Below are 23553 nucleotides of genomic sequence, written 5' to 3' on the forward strand. Positions count from 1 at the left end.
TTCTGACCAGAGAATTGACCTGGCCCAGGTTGGTCCAGAGCCCACTTCCTTCTCCAAGAAGGGCTACCTCTTTCAAGGACGTTGTGGGTCTCACATTATGCTGTGATGAAGTGTTTCAGGTTCCAGTTCTTCAACCTGCAAACCTCTTGCTGTCCTCTGCTCTGGTTTATGATCTTTATGTAAAGGAGTTTTTTCTTTTGTACCTTTAATTTTGCTGGTTCTATTCTCTCCCTGGGATGATTGAAAGGAAAGTTGTGATCTGTCCGCATGGAAAGGTGAACTGTATGGTGGGGTGCCAAACTTTCTGTGCTTTGGAAGGCACAGCTTGATGGCAGAAAATCACTCTTTGTTCAATATTGGCTGATTTTGTATTGCCGACCAAGGCCTTGAGAGAAAGTGTGCATGACTTTGTGGTTCTAATTTGTTCTCTGGCGCCTCTTATATTGTAGAGGTCAATGGTCGCTTTTGGCAGGCAGCCTTTATTGTGCTGCTGTGAACAATATGAATTATATTCTCTGTTCGCAGTATGTATTACCTAAGTGTCAGCAATATTTAGTGGAACTACACTCCATGCGCTCCAAAGAGGCCATGTGTCATGATGTATGAGAGTTATTAGGCTGGTGTCATTTGTTGTAAGACTCTGAGGTGGAGTTAGTATTGGGACATAAACACTGTTTTCATAGTCAAGGCAGACACTGCAGTTAAACAAGATGAAAAGTGCCTCTTCTGGTCATACGTCCACATATTTCATGTCCTGTTTCTTGTAGGATCTTTGAGAACTTTCTGAGGACCTCCATCACTATTTCTTGTAGCTGGCGTCACTAGCAGACAAAATAATCTCGTGAGTTTGTGGATTCCCCTGGCGCCCTAGGGAGTTCATCTCAAGGTTGTTGCTCAACAGGCAAGACCTCAAAGCTAGAGGAAGGATAACCCTGTCATCACTCCCGGAATGTGTCTTTTGTAACCACTCTGCATTCCTGTTGATTCCAATGGCAATAGTCTTCCCTACTTGACAGCATTTGCTGCCACTGAGGCAAGGCTGGTCCCCCAGGAAATGAGAACTGACGTTCAACCAAGTGCACATTTCTCATGTGTGCTCTTTGGTGAGCCCTGACCTAGAGAGAAAGCTGTGAAACTGTCACATGTGACATAAACCACCTGTAACTCATACACAGGGTGGGGCAACAATAGGCTCACAGTTGTATGTTTGCAAGACACAGAGATTATTGTTTTTAAGAAATTTTTTTAGAAAATAATTTTATTCTTTTTCTGGGAGAGAGAGAGACTGGAAGAGAGAGGTAAACATAGATCTGGTGCCTCCTGCACGCCACAACTGGAAATCTATTTGGGGATGTTCACTGACCTGGAATCAAACGGGAGACCTGTCAGTGAATTGGATGACACCCAACCAACTGAGGACACTGGCTAGGGCAGAGTTTATTCCTGTTTATTATTATTAATTAATGTATCATTTTGATAACAACAACTCTATACCTTCTTTTGCCACACCCTCTATTTTCCTCCTGTCCTGTTTTAATCACTCGTTCTGCCTTTCTCGGCCCTCTATGCACTCAGGGATTTTCCATTGTTTACAATAGAATAGTTCATACTGTTCATAATTTTATAGGCACTATTTGATATGTACTTTTTAACAAATACTGGTTTCCTCCATGCCACACAATCATTTTGAGATTCATTACAAATACTTGTGTGAAGACTCAATTTTTTTTTATTGCTGAGTAGTACTGGGTTCTGTGAATAACTACATTATTAACTGATCTATGTTTTTTTCCAGATTTGAGATATTATACATAACTGTTCTGGGAATGTTTGCATTCAGTTCTCTATATAGACATATGTTTTACTTATCACGCTGTTGTGTAGGTGAATGTTTTACATTTAAGATATGCAGAACGGTGACCCAAAATGGTCATTCCCTTTGGCTTACCCCTAACCCACAGTATACAAAAATTCCAAACATTTTGCTACCCTGCGAGGGCATAAAATGGTTAAGCTATTCAAATAGTAACCCCAGAAATGCATATAATGCTGTCTTCATCTTGTTTTAATTCCATCTACTGAGGAATGTTTTATGGTGAACATTTTTTATACATTTCTTTGCACTGTATTTATCTGCTTTGTTAAAATGTCTGCAGAGAATCTTTTTCAAATTGTTTTAATAAATTTATTATTTTAACTGAAGGAGGACTGTGCAGCATTTGCGACATCTGCTTAAATTTCTCTCATTCCTCAGTGACTCAAGTGACTCCTTTGCCATATGGAACCATCGGTTTTGAATCCAGAAGGAAAATTGTTTTACTCATTTTTAGTGCTATGTAAAACTGAGGGAAAATTATACCATATTCTTATAAATGTAATCTGCATTGTTAAAGTTCAGAGCCACTGGTATTTAAGTCTAAGTATTTATTAATACATTTAGTGAAGTGTAAGTTTGTAGTATTTGTCAGTTACCCTGGCATAAACACTCTCATCACGCTCAGTTTTAAACTGTCAAAGAGATAGCAGTGAATATGCACATGATAAGATATTTCAGGAGCACATCATTGTATTTTATTTCCAACAAAGTGATCCAGTTGTAACAAATATGCTCCAGAACTTTCATAATAACACAGTAAAACCTTTGGTAACCCTCAAGTTTTAAATCTTTTTTGAAGTTTCATTTACGTACAATTCATTTAAGTCATACATTCAAAAAATATTTTTTATTGATTTCAGGGAATAAGGGAGAGGAAGAGAGAGATAGAAACATCAATGCTGAGAGAGAATCACCGATAGGCTTCTTCCTGTACGTCCCCTCTCCCTGGGCATTGAGCCTGCACCCCATGTATGTGCCCTGACCATGAACAGAACCATGACCTCCTGCTTCGTAGGTCGATGATCAGCCACTGAGCAACACCAGCTGGGATATATTATCTGAAAAACAATTTTTAAATATATGTACTTTTCATTGTTGATAGTATTACAGATGTCCCCCATTCCCCCCTTATATGTATTCTTCGGTGGATCTGTCCGTGTGGACCAGGTCAGCAGACCTCCAGCCCCATCTCCTCCTCCAGCACCACCTGTGGGGCCTCAACACCTTACTCACCAAGGTCATTGGCTGGGAGGAGCCCTCCTCTGGGCCTTTGCGAAAACTTCATTACCCAGAAAGCACTGCGCCAGGGTGAGAGGTGGTAAAGAGCATTTCGGTGCCTGCACATCCGGTTAGGGCGGGACTTCCTGCGTCCTCCTCCTGGCGGCCGTTTTCGCCTCTTCTGTGGGTTCACAGACTCACAGCGTCAGCGCTCTGGTGGCGAGTGGGAGGAGGTGCGGGAGGCGGCGTCCCGCTGGGCAGGGTGAGTCCGAGGCTGGGTGACCCCCAACCGGCGGGACTGGGGTCCCCGTGCCTCCCGCCTCCTCTCCGCTGACAGAGTTCACTCGGCGTCACCCCATCGGCCCTCCAGCCTCGGGGCCGGCGCCGCTCAGGCCCCGCAGCCCAGGTCGCAGCGCCCAGAGCAGTGAGTGCCCGTGGGGGACGCAGGGGGTGAGGGGAGGAGGGCGACGGGCTGCGATGCCCCGGGGAAGGCCGTGGGGGGCTGAGCCGGGAGGTGGGGAGCCCAGGCCTGTTTGTGTCTAAAGGCGACAGCGAGGAGGAGAGGCGGTTCCGGGAGGAGCGTCCCTTCCTCCTCAGGGGACGGGGCTGTGGGCGGTGGGAACCACAGAGGGACCTTGGGCCCCGAGGGGTGCGGGCGTCACCGGCCCCGGGGCTGGGCCAGGGCCCTGAGCAGCCTGAGCCCCTGGGTCCTGGCGGTGGGTGCCAGGCCCTCCACAGGCCTTCCGTCCCCACAGGTTCCTGCAGGTGCAGAGCCGCTGAGGGGCTGGGCTGTGGGGCTGATGTCAGGGCCTCACACTATCGTGGCCTCTGAGATAGTGGGGTCCTGGGACTGTCCCGCCGCTCTTCTCGGGGGACCTTGGACCTGGGGACCTTGAAGGGACACCAAGCCCAGAACCTTAAGTCTAGATCAACGGTCAGATGAGTGGCACCTGATTTTGGCATCCAGTGGAATTGTGGGTAATAGGTCCTTCCATGCATGGGTTCCAGAATGTGCAAAGGCTTGAAGTGAAGACTAAGCTGATTCAGGGATGAGCAGGTGTGCATTGTTTAAAAATAGGAGCTGGAAACAGTGGGACAGGAATCAAGTCCAGAGGAGCTTTGTGACAACTTGGGTTTTTGTTCTGCTGGGGATGGGATCACTGGGGTCATTGGAGCAGTAGAGCAGGTGATGTGTCCCAGGTCTCATTAGACTCCTGTGACTGCAGCATGATGCACAATATGGGTGTGAGGACGGTGGTAGGAAGACTAGGATGGAAGTTGCTGTGATGGTCTTGGTGAGTGTGATGGTACCTGGAGCTCAGTGGTGGTTGTGGATGTGGAAGAAGCAGTTCCATCATGGATCAGTGATTTAGGTGTGGCCACCTGGATTTTTCGAATATCAAAGATTGGAGAGAGAGGTAAGAATCAGAGATGATGTAAAGGTTTCGATTTAGCACCTGCAGGTTAGGGAGCACCATCAATTGACATGGAGAAATTCATAGTGGGAAAAGTAATGTTCATCAGGAATATAAAATCTTTTATTTTATGCTGTTTAGAGTATGAGATATTTCAGAGCCCAGTTCATGACCATCTGGAACTCTGAGGAGTAGTTCAAGATGAAGACTACTTAAAAAAATAGTAAAGAGTATGGAGCAGGGAGGAGTTGTAGATCACCTTTTTATTTTATTTTATTGGAGGTAGAAGAGTAATTCAAAAAAGGTGAGATGTGCCTGTTTCATATTTACTTCTTAAACACTCACCAGGATTTCTTGTGACCCTTTGTGTGGCCTGGTGTGTTGCATCCAGTTTGGTTGACTTGCTTATGGGCCTGAGTGGGCATCTGTGAGACTCACTGGGCATGGGGTAGAGGGCCATAGGCAGTGGGACTTGAGTACTGAGGGCTGTGAGTGGAGAAGGGACATCAAGTGCAGCAGCAGTAGAGGTGGGCTCTGGATAACTGAGATCTGATGTGGTTCTCAATAGGTGAGGTGGAAGGAAAAAAGAAGTTGGGAGGGAGGCCTTCATAGCAGAATTGAAGGCTGTGTCTTGGGTATGGGCAATGAGAGTCAGATTATTCCGTGATACTGTTTGAACTTGCCATGCATTCTCTGGAACACACTTGCTGATTTATGACTAAGACCAAGGAGATGTCTATTGGAGCTGGGGCTATGGGAGTGCAGGTGTGATGGAGATGTGGGAGGAGTGATGTGCTCTTGGAGAAGGAGTGTGAATTCATGGCCACAGATCCCTGATATTGACATAGAGGGAATGAAGGTTGAGTCTATTTCTTGTGATAACTGGATGATACACTTCGGGGAATTTTAGGGTAATTCCTGAAAAGACGGGTGTTGTGGCGCTACACACCAGGTCCAGAATTTAGGTGTCATGTAGGTGCACACCTGCCTGTTGTTGTTGGGCAGATACAGTGATCATAGGAATGGGATAGCATACATCAGTGTCACCTGGGCTTGAAAATCTATTGGCTTGGGGAAGGGAGAAGGGTAAGAGAGAAACACATTACAGAGGAGGTGAGTTAGAATGTTGAAAAGAAGGTGATTAGAAAACATCCCCTCCTCTTCATGGCGTACATGTGTTGTCTTTGCAGTTGTGACTCTGGGAATGAAGGTGTATGAGAGAAGTGGGATACAAAGAATTATGTGGAACAGGTAGCGCAAAGTGTTGGCCTCAGCACCCTAGGATTCGAATTGAAAGGGTGATACGTCATGCCATGTTTTTCGTGGTCTTGGAAGGAGAATTTGTTGAACAACAGGGATATAGTCCCACATGACCACTGTCAAATCACTCACATCTCTCTTCATGGCCAACATTTGTCTGTATCTTATATTGGTGACACACATTGCATTGACCCTAAATGTGAGGCCCTGAGGTCAGGTATAATCAATCATGGCATCTGTTTTATTGCTGTGGGAAGACACAGTATCACTAGGAATTTAAGGAGAGAGTGACTCTGGTGGATGCAAGGCCTGCTATTTTCTGTGATGTGGGGAGTAGAGGGAGCAGATGGATATGGAGGGTGGGAAGTCTGACGAAAGTAAAAGCCTAGGAGAGAAGCTGATCATGGACTGAACTGTCCCCATTTCGACAGGATATGGACTTTGAGGACGTGGCCATTGCCTTCTCTCAGGAGGAGTGGGGGCTCCTTGATGAGGCTCAGAGACTTCTGTACTGTGATGTGATGCTGGAAGTGTTTGCACTTGTCTCATCTGTAGGTAAGAGCTTCACATTATCCCAGTGTCCTGAGATGATGCCCTTTCTTCCTTTATTCTCAAAACATAGGTTTCTCTCTCCCACAACCAGAACACGGGTTCTGCTAATTTCTGCCCCTGTCTTGTCACATGTGCTGTGGCTGCTGGTGCTGAGCTGTGTGGAGAGCCCTGACCAATGGAATCCAGGAACATTCCTGACATCCGTTGCCCCAAAAAGTGCAGAAAGTGTCTGGGAATCGGGAGTCTTACAGGCAGCTTAATGGGTTCCATCTTCCTCTTCCTCTCCCTCGGAGGGTGACTATATTCACATTTATTCACTTCTTCCCCCTTCCTCTAGGGAGGTGCTTTATGACAGCCTGTGCCAGGTTATGTTCTTCACTTACATGAACCATGGGCTATTCTTCTAAGACCCTTCTTTAGTTATTGTTTGTAATATTACCTTAGCTGAGGACTATTGCAGGCCAAAATGCTCTGGGACAGAGCTGGCCACTCTCCTCCGTTGGCTTTCATTAATACCTGGAATATTTAGGGTTTATACAACGATAGAGTAGAAGATCAGGGAGAAACCTGGTTTCCTCATAGGGTGAACATGCAAGATGGTGTCAGAGAAGGTCTCCCATGCTTGAGTGACAACTAGGGGGAAGGTATGGTGGTCGTTAGATGGTACGAGGAACCAGCTAATTTCCAACAGTCTGAGGGGCAGGTGCCATGGCTACACCACATTTCTACCTTCTCTTTCCCATACTTGACACATTGCTGACTTGCATTTCATCTGAGACTTCCTGGCGTTTGGCTACCTTCACCTTTGTCACTTTTTTGCATCACCTGTCCCTCTGCACTGCTCCCTCTGCAGTATTTTCCTACATGGACCTGCACATGTGTTATGAGGTGCACATACATGCTTAAGTAGTCCTCAAACCCCTGCTACTCATTTATTGAATTTTACTTGGAATAAGACATAACCAACCTCTGCACAGCTTGCCCCTGTCAGCAGCAGACCAGCCCTGCTGAGCACTGTTAGCAGAAGACTGAGCAGGAGATGCATCTTCTCTTCCACGTGGTCCTTGCCATGTGTGTGTCATGTTTCTGGTGAGGTCTTCCCTGTTTTGTGACCTTCAGAGGCCCAGTTCTTCACAGCAGCTTCTTATTAATTCTTCCTGCACATCTCTTATTTTCAGACAATAGAATCCATGTATTACGTGTAAAACACTGTAGCAATGGGACTTCTCCTGTTACTAAAGTTGTTATTCAGTTCCTCCTCATTTCTCTCTCTTAAGGTTGTTGGCATAAAGCGGGTGATGAGGAGGTCTGTCCTGAGAAGAGCATATCTATACAAGGAGAGTCACAGGTCAGGGTTTCTAAGACAGCTCCAGCAACCCAGAGGACCCATCTGTATAAGCGGTGTGTCTCAGTGTTCAAAGATGTTCTGCACCTGACTGAGTCACAAGCAGCAAACTTTGAGCAGAAAGGCTTCTTCAGTGATGCATGTGTGAGAGAATTCTGTTTCAATGCAAACCCTCACCAGCAACAGAGGGAAGCCAGTGGAGGGAAGCCATGGAAAGAAGCTGTGGACAGGGCCTCGTTTGTGACCAGGTGCAGCTTCTCCTTACCTTGGGTGCCTTCTCCTTACCTTGGGTGCCTTCACCCAGACTTCCCAGCCATGTCAGAGCTTCTCCAGCCCCAGACCCCTCTCAACACTGAGGAACCACACAGTGGCAGTGAGGTTTCACAGGAATGTCTTGGTGGGAAAAGTCTTCACCAGACCTGCAACTGTCAAACATTTGGCAGCCACAATCAGAAAGCTGTTCAGCATCAGGGTGTCTGTTCTGGAGAAGTGAAATATGAGTGTAACAAATGTGGGAAAGTTTTTAAACGAATCTTTCACCTCAATCGACATGGAAGAATTCACACTGGAGAAAAACGGGAGTGTGCTGATTGTGGGAAATCTTTTAGGAGCAACAATACGCTCCTTAAACACAAGAGAGTTCACACTGGAGAAAAACATTATGAGTGTGCTGATTGTGGGAAGTCCTTCAGGAGAAGCTGTCACCTCTCTGAACACAAAAGAGTTCACACTGGAGAAAAGCCATATGAGTGTACTGATTGTGGCAAGTACTTCAGGAGAAGCTGTAAGCTCTCTGAACACAAGAGAATTCACACTGGTGAAAAACCTTTTGCATGTAATGATTGTGGGAAGTTCTTTAGACGAAAGTCTACCCTCATTCAACACCGCAGACTTCATACTGGAGAAAATCCGTATGAGTGTAGTGATTGTGGAAAGTCCTTTAGAGAAAGACGTTCGCTCTTAGACCACCACAGAAGTCACACTGGAGAAAAGCCGTATGAGTGTAATAAATGTGGGAAATGTTTTTACAGCAAACCTAGCCTTATTAGACACCTGAGAGTTCACATTGGAGAAAGTCCTTAAATGTGCAGGGGATGTTTTATCTTTCTCACTCTACAACACTGAAGGAGACTTAAATCCATTTACCTGAGTAAAAACCCCTTTTATCTGAACATACACTGTGGGAAATTCCTCATAAGTTTGAGGTACAAGTGAGGCTTGAAGGAGCTGCATTGCACTTGCTATCTTCCGAGGACTCCTATCTCATTGATGTCACTGTGAGTATTTGTGGCTGAAGTGACCTCCTCTACCACCTGGCTCACCTGAAGTGTGTATCAGTCACCACCCCTGGTGCTAAGGGAAAAGGAATTCTGTGTTGTCCCTTGTGCTTAAGTGAATTATGAAGACTCTGAGCTCTTGGCAGGATCCTCATTCCTTTCTCTCTGACCAGAGAATTGACCTGATGCAGGTTTCATCCAGAGCCCCCATCCTCAGCTAAGAAGTGCTACCTCTTTCAGGGACATTGTGGGTCTCTCATTATGCTGTGATGAATTGTTTCAGGTTCCAATTCACCAACCTGAAAACCACTTGCTTTTCTCTGCTCTGGTTTATGATCTTTTGTAAAGGTGTTTTGTGTACCTGTAATTTTGTTGGTTCTTTTAATTCCCTGGGATGATTGAAAGGAAAATAGTGCTCTTTCAGCATGGAGAGGTGAGCATATATGGTGGGGTCCCAAACTTTTTGTGCTTTGGAAAGCACAGCATGATTTCAGAACAGCACTCTTTGTCCAATATTGGCTTATTTTGTGTTGCTGACCAAGGCCTTGAGAGAGAGTCTGCATGACTTTTTGGTTCTAATTTGCAGCCTGGTGCCTCTATTGGTGATGTCATGGTCACCCAGAATAGGAGGCCTTTATAATGCTTCTGTGAACAATATGAATTGTATTCTCTGTTCACAGCATTTATTACACAATTCTCAGCCATGTTTTGGAGGATTCCTACCCACATACTGTAAGGGAGCCATGTGCCATAATGTATAAAATTTCATAGGCTGGTGTCATTTGCTGTAAGACACTGAGGTTTACATTGAAACACAATTAGGACAGAAACACTGTGTTCATAGTGAGTGGGAAAGACTGCAGTAAATTAGATGAAAAGCGTCTCTTCTGAACATTGTCCACAAATGGTCAGGGTCATTGGATTCTGTGATCTTTGTGTACAGACATTCTCAGGACCTCCATCATTGTTTCCTGTGACTGAAGTCATTGGCAGAGGAAATGAACAGTTTTGTAGACTTTTGTGGCTTCTCTAGGGTGTTCACCTCAAGGTGTGCTCAGCAGGGAAGAACTCAAAGACAATCCTATGAGTCCCAGGGTGTGTCTCTTGTTACCAGTCATCGGTTTTATTGATTCTGATGGCAATAGTCTTCACTGCTTGCCAGTATTTGCTTCCACTGAACAAAGACTGGTCCTCCCGGGAAATCAGGAGAGAGATGGTAGAGCCCATATAGGGTTTCCATTTTAATTTTCCAACAAGACAGGAATATCTAGATCTTCATTTGGAAGTACTTTATAACGCTTTATTTAGGTATATTTATAACTGAAATGTAACAAAATGTACTTTTCTCATGTGTACTAATTGGTGAGCTGGGACATTTGGATCAAGCTCTAAAACGGTCACATGTGAAATAAACGTCTCTCACCCATATACAGGTTAGGGCAAAACCAGGCATACAGATGTGAATATGCAAAACACAGAGTTTACTCTCTATTTTTCTAGATAAGTATTTATATATTTAAAAATGTTTTTATTGACTTTTCACAAAGAGGGAGGGCAAAATGGTGATATTTGAAAGAAATATCAAACAGCTGCCTCCTGCACGCCACCTACAGGGCATCCAGGCAGGCATGTGCCCTGAGCTGGAATGGAACCAGTGATGGTGCCCAACCAACTGAGGCTCACTGGCAGGGAAGACTTTCTTATATTTTTATTTTTAAATCGTCGTATTAATATCCATGCCAACAGTTCTACACCTACTTTTGCCACACCCTGTATTGACATCCTCCTGCCCTTTCATAATCTCTCTCTCTGCCTTCCCCAGCCCTCCATGCAGTCATTGATTTTCCTTCCTTTACAAGATTAGTTCATATTTTTCATAATTTTATAGTCACTAAAAGGTGTGTGCTCTTTAACAAAGACTGGTCTCCTTCATGCTACACAGTTATTTTGAGGTTCAACACTAATGCTTATGTGAAAAGTTAATTATATTTTATTGGTGAGTAGTAATATGTTCTATGGATAACAACTTTATCTTATTGGTCTGTCTTTGGTTATTTCCAGGTGTGGGGTAGTATAAACAAATCTGCTGGGGATGTTTACCTTCAGTTCTTTATATAGAGGTATATTTTACTTATCAAACTGATGCAGTGCAGGTGAATGTTTTAGCTGTACATATATCCAGAACTGTGATCTAAAATAGTCATTCCCTTTGCCTTCCCACTCATCAGTGGTAATGAAAATTCTACTTTTTCCACAACCCACACACACCTCTATCGCTCCCTAACTCACACACTCTCCCTCCCTACCTTCCTGCCGGTCGCTGTCTTCTCACTCTCCTGTATATTATTCTTTATTTCAGTCAGTGTATGCTTAATTTCTAGTTGGTCCTTTTTCATATTCTTGAGGGTCCCACTAAATTTCTCAGAGGTTTCTAGAAGATTCTTGAGTAACCTTATAACTGTAGTTTTGAACTCTATATCCAATAGTTTGATTTCCTCCATTTCTTTCATTTGTGATATGTTTGTTTGTTTTTCTCAAAAAATATGGAACGCCGAAACCAGTTTGGCTCAGTGGATAGAGCGTCGGCCTGCGGACTGAAGGGTCCTGGGTTCGATTCCGGTCAAGGGCATGTACCTTGGTTGCGGGCACATCTCCAGTGGGAGTTGTGCAGGAGGCAGCTGATCGATGTTTCTCTCTCATCGATGTTTCTAACTCTCTATCCCTCTCCCTTCCTCTCTGTAAAAAATCAATAAAATATATTTAAAAAATAAAAAAATATGGAACGCTTCACGAATTTGCATGTCATCCTTGCACAGGGGCCATGCTAATCTTCTCTGTATCATTCCAATTTTAGTATATGTGCTGCTGAAGCAAGCACTTGTGACATGTTTTGTTTTGTTTTTTAAATATATTTTATTGATTTTTTACAGAGAGGAAGGGAGAGGGATAGAGTTAGAAACATCGATAAGAGAGAAACATCGATCAGCTGCCTCCTGCACAGCCCCTACTGGGGATGTGCCTGCCACCAAGGCACATGCCCTTGACCGGAATCGAACCCGGGACCCTTCAGTCCACAGGCCGATGCTCTATCCACTGAGCCAAACCGGTTTCAGCTGTGACATGTTTTTTTGTCTCCGCATTTTGGCTGCTTCCCTGTGTTGATAGAGTGGCTTTGTGTGCTAGGTGTCCTATAGGGCCCAGTGGCTCAGCCTACCCAGTTACCTGAGGTGGACACTCTTGGTGCACCCCTTTGTGGGCTGTGTGCACAGTCTTGTTGTAGTTAAGCCTTGATTGCTGTTGGAGTCACTGGGAGGAATTGACCCACAGGCCAATTGGCTGTGAGGATCAGTTGTGTCTACAATGGGAGAACTTCTGTGCTGGAGACACCCTTATGGAGCAAGATTTGCTTCAGTGGGGCTTTGGCGCTCACTGAGTCTGCCCCCTGAGTGTGTCCTTATGGATCTGAGGAGTTGTAATCTGTAATGGTCCCACTCTAGCCACTGGATACACTGGCTCTTGGATCTCCAAGGAGGTGTAAATTTAGCTCTGCCTGATGCCACCCAGCAGGGGCTACGGAGAGATCTACAGATTCGTCTTCTTTGTTTGGGGTTTGGAGGTGCCCAGATGAGGCCCAGCTGTGAAGCAATGCAAGCTACTGTCCAGCCTTGGGCCTTCTTTTGGAGACTCTGGGGCTCTCTGACTCAGCTGCAGTTTGTTAGGTTTTAGATTGCAAAAGGCCAGGCCATTCATATGCAAAAGCCTCTGCACACAGCTTGGGTGGGGTTGTAAATTGGGTGGGGCGGGGTCTCAGGGAATCACCAGGGCGGAGCAAACAGCAATGGCTGCCCGTCAGCCCTGCCCCAGAGAGGTCCCCGGGTCTCTGTGTCTTGCGGCTCCGTGCAGGAACAATGATCTCTGCAAGCAGCTCTGAGAGAAAGCCACCCTCATGTTCCGGCCTGATGCCAGGCAGTCCACGTTCTCCCCATGTGAGTCTGGGTCCCCAGAGTCTCGCACCCGGATCTGGAGTTCAGAGTAGTCGGGAGCTTGTATCTCCCTCCCGATTGAAAAAGACAACAGCGTACCCAGTTGCCATCCCCTTTCTGCGCACTCCTCTGTACCTCTGCACTTCACTTCCGCACCTCCTCCCATTCTCAGTGTGGTTTTCTCTTTCCTTCGATTTGTATAACTCCCACTCAGCCAGCCTTCCTGTGGTTCTGGATGATACCCATTTTGTCTTTTAGTTGTAGTTTTGATGTGGTGGTGTGCGGCAGCAAGTTCAGGTGTTTATGCCGCCATCTTGGTTCCTCTCTATATTCTTTATTTTTTTAAATACATTTTTATTGATTTCAGAGAGGAAGGGAGAGGGAGAGGGAGAGAGAGAGAGAAACAACAATGATGAGAGAGAATCATTGATCAGCTGCCTCTTGCACACCACACAATGGGGATAGAGCACACAACCTGGGCATGCGTTCTGACCGGGAATCGAACTGTGACCTCCTGGTTCATAGGTCGATGCTCAACCACTGGGCCACTCCAGCTGGGCTCTTCTAAGCTTGGGAGGGTCCCCACCTGACCTACAACTGGGGCAGCAATGAGCAGCAACAGCTCCTCCCGGGCTGACCCCCCCAAACCTGCGCTCAAGGCCCCCTTTCCTCTGATCATCCAGAGAGCTAACCGCAGCCCCGCTTCGGCTCCCTTATTTCCCACAATGCTCCTAGAGACACAGGAACCCCACCTAGTCTCTGCTGTTGCTGGTTCCATCCTAGGGCCTCCATTTGCTTGCATTATCTCCAGCTTCAACAAACGTGCCTGGAAACCTTCTGAATTCACGTTGTGAAATCCTTTCAGCATGAAGTCAAGAACTCAAACACTCCAGGCCAACCTGAGGCCAAACGGCTCCAGGCTGCTTCCTGTTCCCGAACACAGTGCTGCCTGGGTCGCCCTCTATAAAGACAGACCAAGGCATGAATTTTCTTACAAGGGTTGGTAGAGAAAGTGATGGCCCACACTCACTTTGGTTTTGTTGGGTCAATTACATTTTAACACATTTTTTTAATATCGTTGACTATAACAGATTTCCCCTCATTCCTCCCCTCCCCCTTTGCCTCTGTCTACCTCCCACCACCACTTCTAGGCCGTCACCACCTTATTGTCTATGCCCATGGGCTATGCTTATATGTATATACTAGAGCTCCAATGCACGGAATTCGTGCAAGAATAGGCCTTCCTTCCCCTGGCAGCCGGCACCAGCTTCCCTCTGGCACCCGGGACCCAGGCTTTCCTCGCAGCCCCTGTTTCGTCTGGAAGGATGGAAGGATGTCCGGTCTAATTAGGACATTATGCTTTTATTATTACAGATATTTTTTTTTTGTGAAGGGGCGCTCTCCTGAGTGACAGAGGAATGGCTTGGTGGTTAAGATAAGACACAAGTCAGATTCATCAGAGCTGTCCACAGTCAGCAATGGTGATCTTCTTGCTGGTCTTGCCATTCCTGGACCCAAAGCGCTCCATGGCCGTCACAATATCCATGCCCTCTGTCACCTGGCCGAAGACCACGTGCTTGCCATCCCACCACTCGGTCTTGGCAGTGCAGGTGAAACACTGGGAGCCGTTTGTGTTGGGCCCAGCATTTGCCATGGACAGGACGCCAGGGCCTGGATGTTTCAGGATGAAGTTCTCGTCCTCAAATTTCTCCCCATAGAAGGACTTGCCGCCTGTGCCATTACGGCGTGTGAAGTCACCGCCCTGACACATAAATCCCAGGATGATCCTGTGGAAGCAGGAGCCTTTGTAACCGAATCCTCTCTCCCCAGTGCTCAGGGCACGGAAGTTTTCTGCTGTCTTTGGAACTTGGTCTGCAAACAACTCGAAGGAGACGCGGCCCAAGGGCTCGCCATCGACGGCGATGTCGAAGAACACGGTAGGGTTCACCATGGCTGATCACGAGCGGCTTCGGAGTGGCGGCATCTGCAAAGCCTAGATATTCTTTAAAAAATATATATTTATATTGCTTTTGAGAGAGCAAGAGAAAAGGAAAGAGAGATTGAAACATCAGTGGTGGGAGAGAGTCACGGATTAGCTGCATTCTGGATGCCCTGCCCGCCCTGAGAATTCAGCTGGCAAACCAGAAGCCGGGCTCACGGCTGGCGAGCGCAGTGGCAGTGGTGGAAGCCTCTCCCGCCTCCGCAGCAGCGCTGAGGAGCAGCGAGCCAAGCAGTGAGGAGTGAGGGGTCCTGGACTGTGAGAGGGATGTCCACCTACGGGCAGTTGGACATCCCACAAGGGGCCCCAGACTGAGAGGGCACAGGATGGGCTGAGGGACACCTCCCCCAGTGCACGAATTTCATGCACCAGGCCTCTCGTTCCTAATAAAATAGTTCAGAAGTGGAAAGTTTTAAACATTTTTTAAAACTTTATAATTGATTTAAAACAAAAATTCAAATTATATTTTTTAATGATTTCATAGAGGAAGGAAGAGGGAGAGATAGATAGAAACATCAGTGGTGACAGAATCACTGGTGGGTTGCCTCCTGCACAGCCCACAATGGGGACTGAGCCCACAACCCTGGCATGCGACCCGACCTGGAATTGAACTCTGACTTCCAGGTTTGTAGATGACACTGAACCACACCAGCCGGGCTCTTCTAAACTTTTAAAGGTCCCCTCCCCCCCCCGACCTGCAACCAGGGCAGCAGCGAGTTGCAGCAGCTCATCCCAGGCTGAGCCCCTGGACCTGCCCTCAAGGTCCCGTGAGCTCACAGCAGCCCCGCTTTGGCTCCATCGTTTCCCACGATGTTCCTAGGGCCGGAGGAGCCCCACGGAGTCTCTGCTGTTGCTTGTTCCATCCCAGGGCCTACATTTCCCCCATTATCCCCAGCTTCAACAAACGTACCTTCAACGTCTCCTGAACTCACGTTGTGAAATCTTTTCTGCGTGAAATCAAGAACAGACATACCAGGCCACCCTGAGGCCAACCCGGTCCAGGCTGCTTCCTGTTCCCACAGTGATGCCTGGGACATCCTCCATAAAGACAGACCAAGGCCTGACTTTCCTTACAAGGGTTGGGAGGAAACGTGATGGTCCACGCTCACTTTGGTGTTGTTGAGTCAATTCAATCTTTTTTTCAATCATTTATTTCTTTTTTTAAAACATCCATGTGAGCCCTAACCAGTTTGACTCAGTGAATAGAGAGTCTGCCTGAGGAAGGAAGGGTCCTGGGTTCGATTCCAGTCAAGGGCACATGCCCTGATTGCAGACTCAGTCCCCAGGGGCCATGCAGGAAGCAGCCGATTAAGGATTCTCTCTCATCATTGATGTTTCTATTTCTCTCTCTTCCTCTCTGAAATGAATAAAAAATATAAAAAAAGATCCATGTGAGAGAGACACATCAGCTGATTGCCTCCCACACTCACCCTGGCCAGGGCATGGGGTCAAGCTTGCAACCGGTACACGTGCCCTTGACCTAAATCAAACCTGGGACCCTTTGGTCCAAAGGCCAATGCTCTATCCACTGAGCCAAATGGGCTGGGCTGAGTCAATCAATCTTAACACTATTCCTTTTCTAAAAATGTTTTTATTGATTTTCTAGAGAGAGAGGGAGAGGGAGAAACATCAAAGATGAGAATCACTGATCAGCTGCCTCCTGCCTGCCCCCTACTGGGATCAAGCCCCCAACCTGGGCATGTGCCCTACCAGGAATCGAACCAGTGATCTCTTGGTTCATGGGTCCAAACCTATTCATTGAGCCACACCCGCTGGGTGCACTATTGTTTTCAATTTTTGAATCAATTACAGATGCCCCCCCCCATTTCCCCTCCCCCCTCCCCCTTTGCTTCCCTCTCCTCTGCCCCCATTGCTTGTAGGAGCTCACCACATTATAATCTGTGTCCATGAGCTATATGTATACATGTATATTATATATTTTAGAGGAAGAGAAAGAGAGAGAAACATCAATAATGAGAGAGAATCACTGATTACCTGCCTCCTGCAAGTACCTCCCCCCCACACCGGGAATTGAACCCCTAACGCAGGTATGTGCCATGACCAGGAATAGAACCGTGACCTCCTGGATCATAGGTTGACGCTAAACGACGCAGCCCCACCAGCTGGCCTACCTTCTTTTCAAATATTTTTTAAATACGTATTTTTTGTTGTTGATGGTGTTGCAGATGTCTCCCATTTCCCCCGTGTGTGTGTTCTTTGGGGGTCTCTCCCCGTCCCCCCTCCCCTGGGAGGTCCGTCAGTCTGTCCCCGGTCACCAGGCCTCCGGTCCCACCTCCTCCTTCCCCAGCCCCACTGGCAGCGCCACACCACCTGGTTCCTCAGGTTCCTGGGCTGGAAAGCGAGCCCCGGCCTGGGCGGTTGGGAAAACTACATTTCCCAGAAAGCAATGCGTCCACGTAAGTGGCAACAATGGACCTCCGCATCCGGTTAGGGCGGGACTTCCGTTGTCCTCCTCCTGGCGGACATTTTGACTTTTTGGAACTGTTCACCGGTTCAGGGCCTTCAACGCGTCCATTGTGAGAAGGAGGAGACGCGGGAGGCGGCGTCCCGCTGGGCAGGGTGAGTCTGAGGCTGGGTGACCCCCAACCGGCGGGACTGGGGTCCCCGTGCCTCCCGCCTCCTCTCCGCTGACAGAGTTCACTCGGCGTCACCCCATCGGCCCTCCAGCCTCGGGGCCGGCGCCGCTCAGGCCCCGCAGCCCAGGTCGCAGCGCCCAGAGCAGTGAGTGCCCGTGGGGGACGCAGGGGGTGAGGGGAGGAGGGCGACGGGCTGCGATGCCCCGGGGAAGGCCGTGGGGGGCTGAGCCGGGAGGTGGGGAGCCCAGGCCTGTTTGTGTCTAAAGGCGACAGCGAGGAGGAGAGGCGGTTCCGGGAGGAGCGTCCCTTCCTCCTCAGGGGACGGGGCTGTGGGCGGTGGGAACCCCAGAGGGACCCTGAGCCCCGAGGGGTGCGGGCGTCACCGGCCCCGGGGCTGGGCCAGGGCCCTGAGCAGCCTGAGCCCCTGGGTCCTGGCGGTGGGTGCCAGGCCCTCCACAGGCCTTCCGTCCCCACAGGTTCCTGCAGGTGCAGAGCCGCTGAGGGGCTGGGCTGTGGGGCTGGTGTCAGGGCCTCACACTATCGTGGCCTCTGAGTTGTGGGGTCCTGGGACTGTCCCCCCCCCCTCTTCCTGCCCCGGGACCGGCAGACACTCAGCCCAGAGTCCTGAGGCCACGACTAGGGCTTTAGGAAGGGGACCCTGGTTTTGGCAACGGGTGGAGTGCGATGTGGGGGGTCCTCCCAGGAAAAGGGACCAGGATGTGCAAAGGCTGGGAGTGATGACTGAGCTGGCTCAGGAACTGGCAGGTTACTTAAAAAATACACATACAGCCCTAACCGGTTTGGCTCAGTGGATAGAGCGTCGGCCTGTGGACTGAAGGGTTCCGGGTTCGATTCTGGTCAAGGGCATGTACCTTGGTTGGGGGCACATCCCCAGTGGGGGGTGTGCAGGAGGCAGCTGATCGATGTTTCTCTCTCATCAATGTTTCTGACTCTCTATCCCTCTCCCTTCCTCTCTGTAAAAAATCAATAAAATATATTTTTTTAAAAAATACACATACGTATTTTTGGCCCTAGCTGGTTTGGCTCAGGGGCTGGAGCGTCGGCCTACAGACTGAAGGGTCCCAGGTTTAATTCTGATCAAGGGCACATGCCGGGGTTGGGGGCTCAACCCACAGTAGGGGCTTTCAGGAGGAAGCCGATCAATGATTCTCATCATTGATGTTTCTAACTCTTCCTCTCCTTTTCTCTATGAAATCAATAAAAAAATGTTTAAAAATAATAAAGTTTTAAAATATAAAAATATATCTATATATACTTTTATTCTGATTTTAGATGTAGAAAGGAAGGGAGAGGGAGAGAGACAGACAAACATCCATGAGAAAGAAACAAGAATCAGTTCCCTCCTGCATGACCCCTATGTATATCCAGTCCCAACCCCAGGCAGGGGACTTGACTGGGACTGGTATGTATCTGCGACCTCTCCGTGCATGGGTTGACGTTCAGTCAACTGAGACACATGAGCCAGGACTGTGAATCACTTTAATACAGGGAATCATGGTCAGGATGGTAATGGTCTTAGTAGCTCAGAGGATCAGTGTGACCCTGTGGTCCTGTGCACCAAGCCCAGTGAGGACTGGCTTTCCTGCTGGGGCCCCTGTTTGTGGGAGGTGGGTGTCACAGCACAGCAAAGGGACAGAGGTGGTCATGTAGGGTGTTGAGGAGAGATAATGGTTTCCCAGTGGCCAAGGCCTTTAAAAGATGAGTGGACATGAGAGGAACTGGAGACCAAAGAGTAATTCTCACAAGAGGAGACTAGGGCTGGTACATATTTACTTCCCTAAACACTCACCAGGGTTTTGCTGTGACCCTTGGTGTGGCCTGGGGGTTGCAGTCAGTCTTGTGGGTCGGCTTAGAGGCTTGAGTGGCCACCTGTGAGACTCACTGGGCTCGGTGCAGAGGGCCATCGGGGCTGGGACTTGAGTGACGGGTAAGTGGAGAGATGTGGGCTGTGCCTGGTGAAGGGACATCGAGTGCAGCACCAGGGCAGGTGGGCTCTGGTATCTGAGATCGGATTGTGGTTCTCAATAGGTGAGGTTGTGGGAGCAGAGGCAGGAGATGAATGTGGAGGGTCAGAGATATTATATACTTGGAATCTTAGGAAAGAAGCTGATCATGGACTGAGCTTTCCCCTTCATGACAGGATATGAGCTTTGAGGTTGCGGCCGTTGTCTTCTCTCAGGAGCAGTGGGGGATGCTGGACGAGGCTCAGAGACTTCTGAACTGTGATGTGATGCTGGGCTGTTCTGTACCCGTGTTTCTGTGCTTGTGGAGTCTGTATGTTTCCTGTGAGTTTGTGTGTCTCTGCGCCCTAGAAACCAGCAAATACATAGGCATTCTCTTCCGGGGTGATGGAGAGGACAGTGTGTGTGTGAAGGCTTTCGGGTTCAAAGGCTTGGAGAAAGGGCCGACGCGCAAATTAATACACAAGACAAGAAATACACATTTGGAAATTAAGGGGAAGCCGGGGAAAGCTTAGCTGTAGTAGCCTCTTTCCCACCTGCTTTTATTTACTAGAGTACACAGTGGCCTTTCAGGAATGCAAACAGACGCGATTGTTGAGTAAACTGTAAGGTTTTCAGGTTGGGGGAGTTTGCTTTAGGCCATTGAGTTATCAGCAGGAGGTAATGAAATGCAGATGTCCACTCTGTGAATGTCAAAGTTGTACTTATATTAACTACTGTTGATCTTGGCTCCTGGCAAATGTGTTCTTTCTCCTCCTGCAGGCTGAGCCCTTAATGCCTCTGCTCTTCCAGGTGTCTGGTGTTCCTTTGGGGCAGTGGTCGGCAAACTGCGGCTCTGTTGACTAACGAGTTTGCCGACCACTGACCTAGACTCTCGATTCCAATAATTACAGGCTGTTGTTGTTCCTTGTGATTAAGCCCCCATCCCAGTGGTCAGCAAACTCATTAGTCAACAGAGCGGCAAACCGCGGCTCCCGAGCCGCGGTTTGCCGACCACTGCACTGGGGGATCCCATCTCAGGCTCTAAGGGTGGATGAAGTGAAGGGTCATTTCATAGAATCCCAGGCTGTGGGGAGGTGGGGAATTGGGGAAGACTCTGAGGACAGAAGGAGATACAGAGTGTGGAGGGGGCTGTTTGTGGAGGACTCTGGGCCTTCATGAAAATGCTGTAGGATCCTGGATGCCTGGGAAGGAATGAGTGGGTGGGTGCATATGGGAACAGCTGAGGGGGAAGACTCCGGGGCCTCTAAGTCCCCCTCAGTAATGAGGAACTGGATACACCTGGAGAGGGCTGGGAGCGTCAGGTGGGACTGCTAGTCCCTGAAGAGCAGGTCAATCCATTGCCCCTGTGAAAGCTAGGCTGACACCTGGTAGTAGAGGAAGGTGCCGGCGTCTACTCAGAGCATCACTCCCGGACCCTTCACAGCCCCAAAAGAGGCTGCTTCCACGCACTTGCCTTAATGGGGCCCGTCAAGTACGTCAGGTTCTCCTACGGAGCCCTTGGTGTTTGCGGCAGCCCTGAGGTGTATTTTGACCAGTGAAATGTGGTGGGAGTGAAGTCTGTTACCTCTAACAGAAGTGTCTAGAAACACTAAGACTAGCCATCCTCCCTTTCCATTTCTGATAACACGTAGTAGGTACCAACATGGAGCTTGTACTTTATCCCAGTCCCAGCGAAACCAGGGTGTTCGTGTGGTATGGGTTTGACTTCCAGCCCTGCCTTTATTAACTCTACAATCATTCAATTCACGTTGAGTCTCTGAGCCTGGATTTTCTCCCCATTAAATAGATGGTTAAACCATATCAGATTGCAGAGAGGATTAAATGAAATAATAATGCAGGTACAGCATCAAACCGGGCCTGGCACATGTAGTAAACATTCGGTAACTGTTAGCTCCTTAGCTTCACAATGGGTACTGACCACAGACAATGTAGGGAATGTCAACTTGTTGGCCTATGTAAGCCTTCAAATACTGCTTTGAAACGAATAGGATGGAATTATGTATATTCTCTTATAGCCTGCTTTTTCTCTTAATAATGTGATATTTTTATGTTAAATATAAAGAATCTGACAGCTGGAGGGGCACAGTTGGTTGAGCATCTTCCCATGCACAGAACGGTTGCCAGTTCAATTCCTGGTCAGGGCACAAACCAGGTCTCTTGGTTGTATTCGCGGTGGGTGGGGCCATGCAGGAGGCAGCTGATGGGTGTTTCTCCATCTCAGTTCATTTCTCTAAAATTCAAATAAAAAAATCTTAAATATATCACTATATATATTCATTTAGATTTGTGGTCTTCAGGAATCAGTGAAATAACACTTTCCACCTCAGGGAGCTTTCTGGGTTTCACGGAATCTGAAATAATGTCTCCAAACAAGGGATCAGTTGCAGACAACACTCCACAAAAGCCTATAACAGCCACCAAAACCTCAAGTTGTCATTTCCCAGCACCACTCAGCGTCCCAAAACCAACACTGCAACGGCCAGTCAGTGACTGGCATCCTAATGGCACCTGGGGGGCCGGAAAAGTACGTTACCCAAAGGGCAATGGGCCCAATGATGGCTGAGTGTAGCCAGTGAAGGCCCGGAAGAGGCGCATTACCCAGGTGCCCATTGGTTTGGGTGTGACGTCCAGCATCTTTCTCCTGGTGGTCATTTCGACCTCTTTCTTCTGTTACCACAGTCAGAGGCTCTGGCGCTCTGCCTTAAAACCACAACGAGGCATCAGAGGCAGTGTCCCTGCTCTGAGTGGTGTGTCTGAGGCTTGTTGAGCCACAGCAGATGGGATGGAAGCCTCCTTGCTTTCCAGACTCCTCTGCTTACAGAGTTCCACTCAGCTCACCTCATGTACCTTCCAGTGTCAGGTCCTGCAGCCCCGGTCGCAGCTTACAGAACAGCGAGTCTCTGGTGGGTAACAGACGGCCATGCCAGCCAGGAAGGACGTGGTGGTGTGGTTGAGCTGGGAGGATTCGGGAAACCCAGGTCTGTTTTATGTCTAAAGGCAACAAAAAAGATGAGGGAAAGTTTTGTGTGAGGAGTTTTTCTTTCATTTTCAGGGAGTGCCAGCATTGGTGCTTGTGAACAAAGAGAGACGTTGTCTGAGGCAGGATTCTAACCTTTTCCCAAAACTGCTCAGAGGAAGAACGAGAAGACTGGCAGAGAGAGGACAGCACTTAGGGACAGAAAGAAGTCCTGTAAATGATAAGGTCACTAGAAAGAGTGTGCACTGAGGACTGAGGCCCTGAGGAAATGCAAGCATCTCAAGGTCACCTGGTCTGGGGGTGACCAGACTCAGCAGACCTTCCTCTTTCCCCAGATTCCTGCAGACGCAGAATCGCGTAGGGGGACTGGTTTGTGGAACTTGTTTCAGGGCCTCCCAGTCTAGTGACATCTGAGGTAGTGGTCCCCTGGGACTGTCCAGCCTTTTTATCTGTGGACCTTGATGAGACACCAAGCCCAGAATTCTAAGTCCAGGTCTAGTGTCCTGTGAGTGGTCCTTGTTTTTGGCAACCAGTGGAATGGGATGTGAGAGGTTTTTCCAGGCATAGGTTCCTATGTGTGCAAAGGCTCAGAGTGAAGACAGATCATTCAGGAATGAGAAGGTGTCCATTTTCTTAAAAAAAGGAGGAACTGGTAACAATGGGACAGTAGTCAGATTTAGAGGAGCTTTGTGACAACTTGGGAGTCTGTTCTGCAGGTGATGGGAGCAATGGGAGATATGGAGCAATGGAGGCAGGTGACTGACCCAGGTCTCATTAGACTCCCTGTGGCTGCAGCATGGAGAACAATATAGATGGGATGGAGTCAGTAGAAAGACTAGGATGGAAGCTGCTGTGATAGTCTTGGTGAGTGTGATGGTAACTGGCCCATGATGGGGGCTGTGGAGGTGAAGTAAGCAGTTGAATTCTGGATCAGTGTTATGCCACCAGGATTTTCTAATTTGGAGGTAGAGAGAGAGGTAAGAATCAGGGATGACTTGAAGTGTTGCATTTGGCAGCTGGAGGTATGGAAGGACCATCAGGTGAGATGCAGATATTCATAGTAGGAAAT

At 48.2% G+C, this 23553-nt stretch overlaps 1 protein-coding gene across 1 annotated transcript; it reads right to left on the minus strand.

Moving 5' to 3' along the window:
• Positions 1–14382: 14382 nt before the first annotated feature.
• LOC308236384 (peptidyl-prolyl cis-trans isomerase A-like) lies at positions 14383–14913 on the minus strand (the record flags this gene model as incomplete). Its single annotated transcript, XM_080646041.1, has 1 exon — positions 14383–14913. Exon 1 carries the CDS (start codon positions 14875–14877, stop codon positions 14383–14385), a length of 495 nt encoding a protein of 164 aa, XP_080502167.1. The 5' UTR covers positions 14878–14913.
• Positions 14914–23553: the final 8640 nt, after the last annotated feature.

Source organism: Plecotus auritus (genome assembly GCF_963455305.1).
Source record: "Plecotus auritus genome assembly, chromosome: 10".
NCBI lineage: Eukaryota > Metazoa > Chordata > Mammalia > Chiroptera > Vespertilionidae > Plecotus > Plecotus auritus.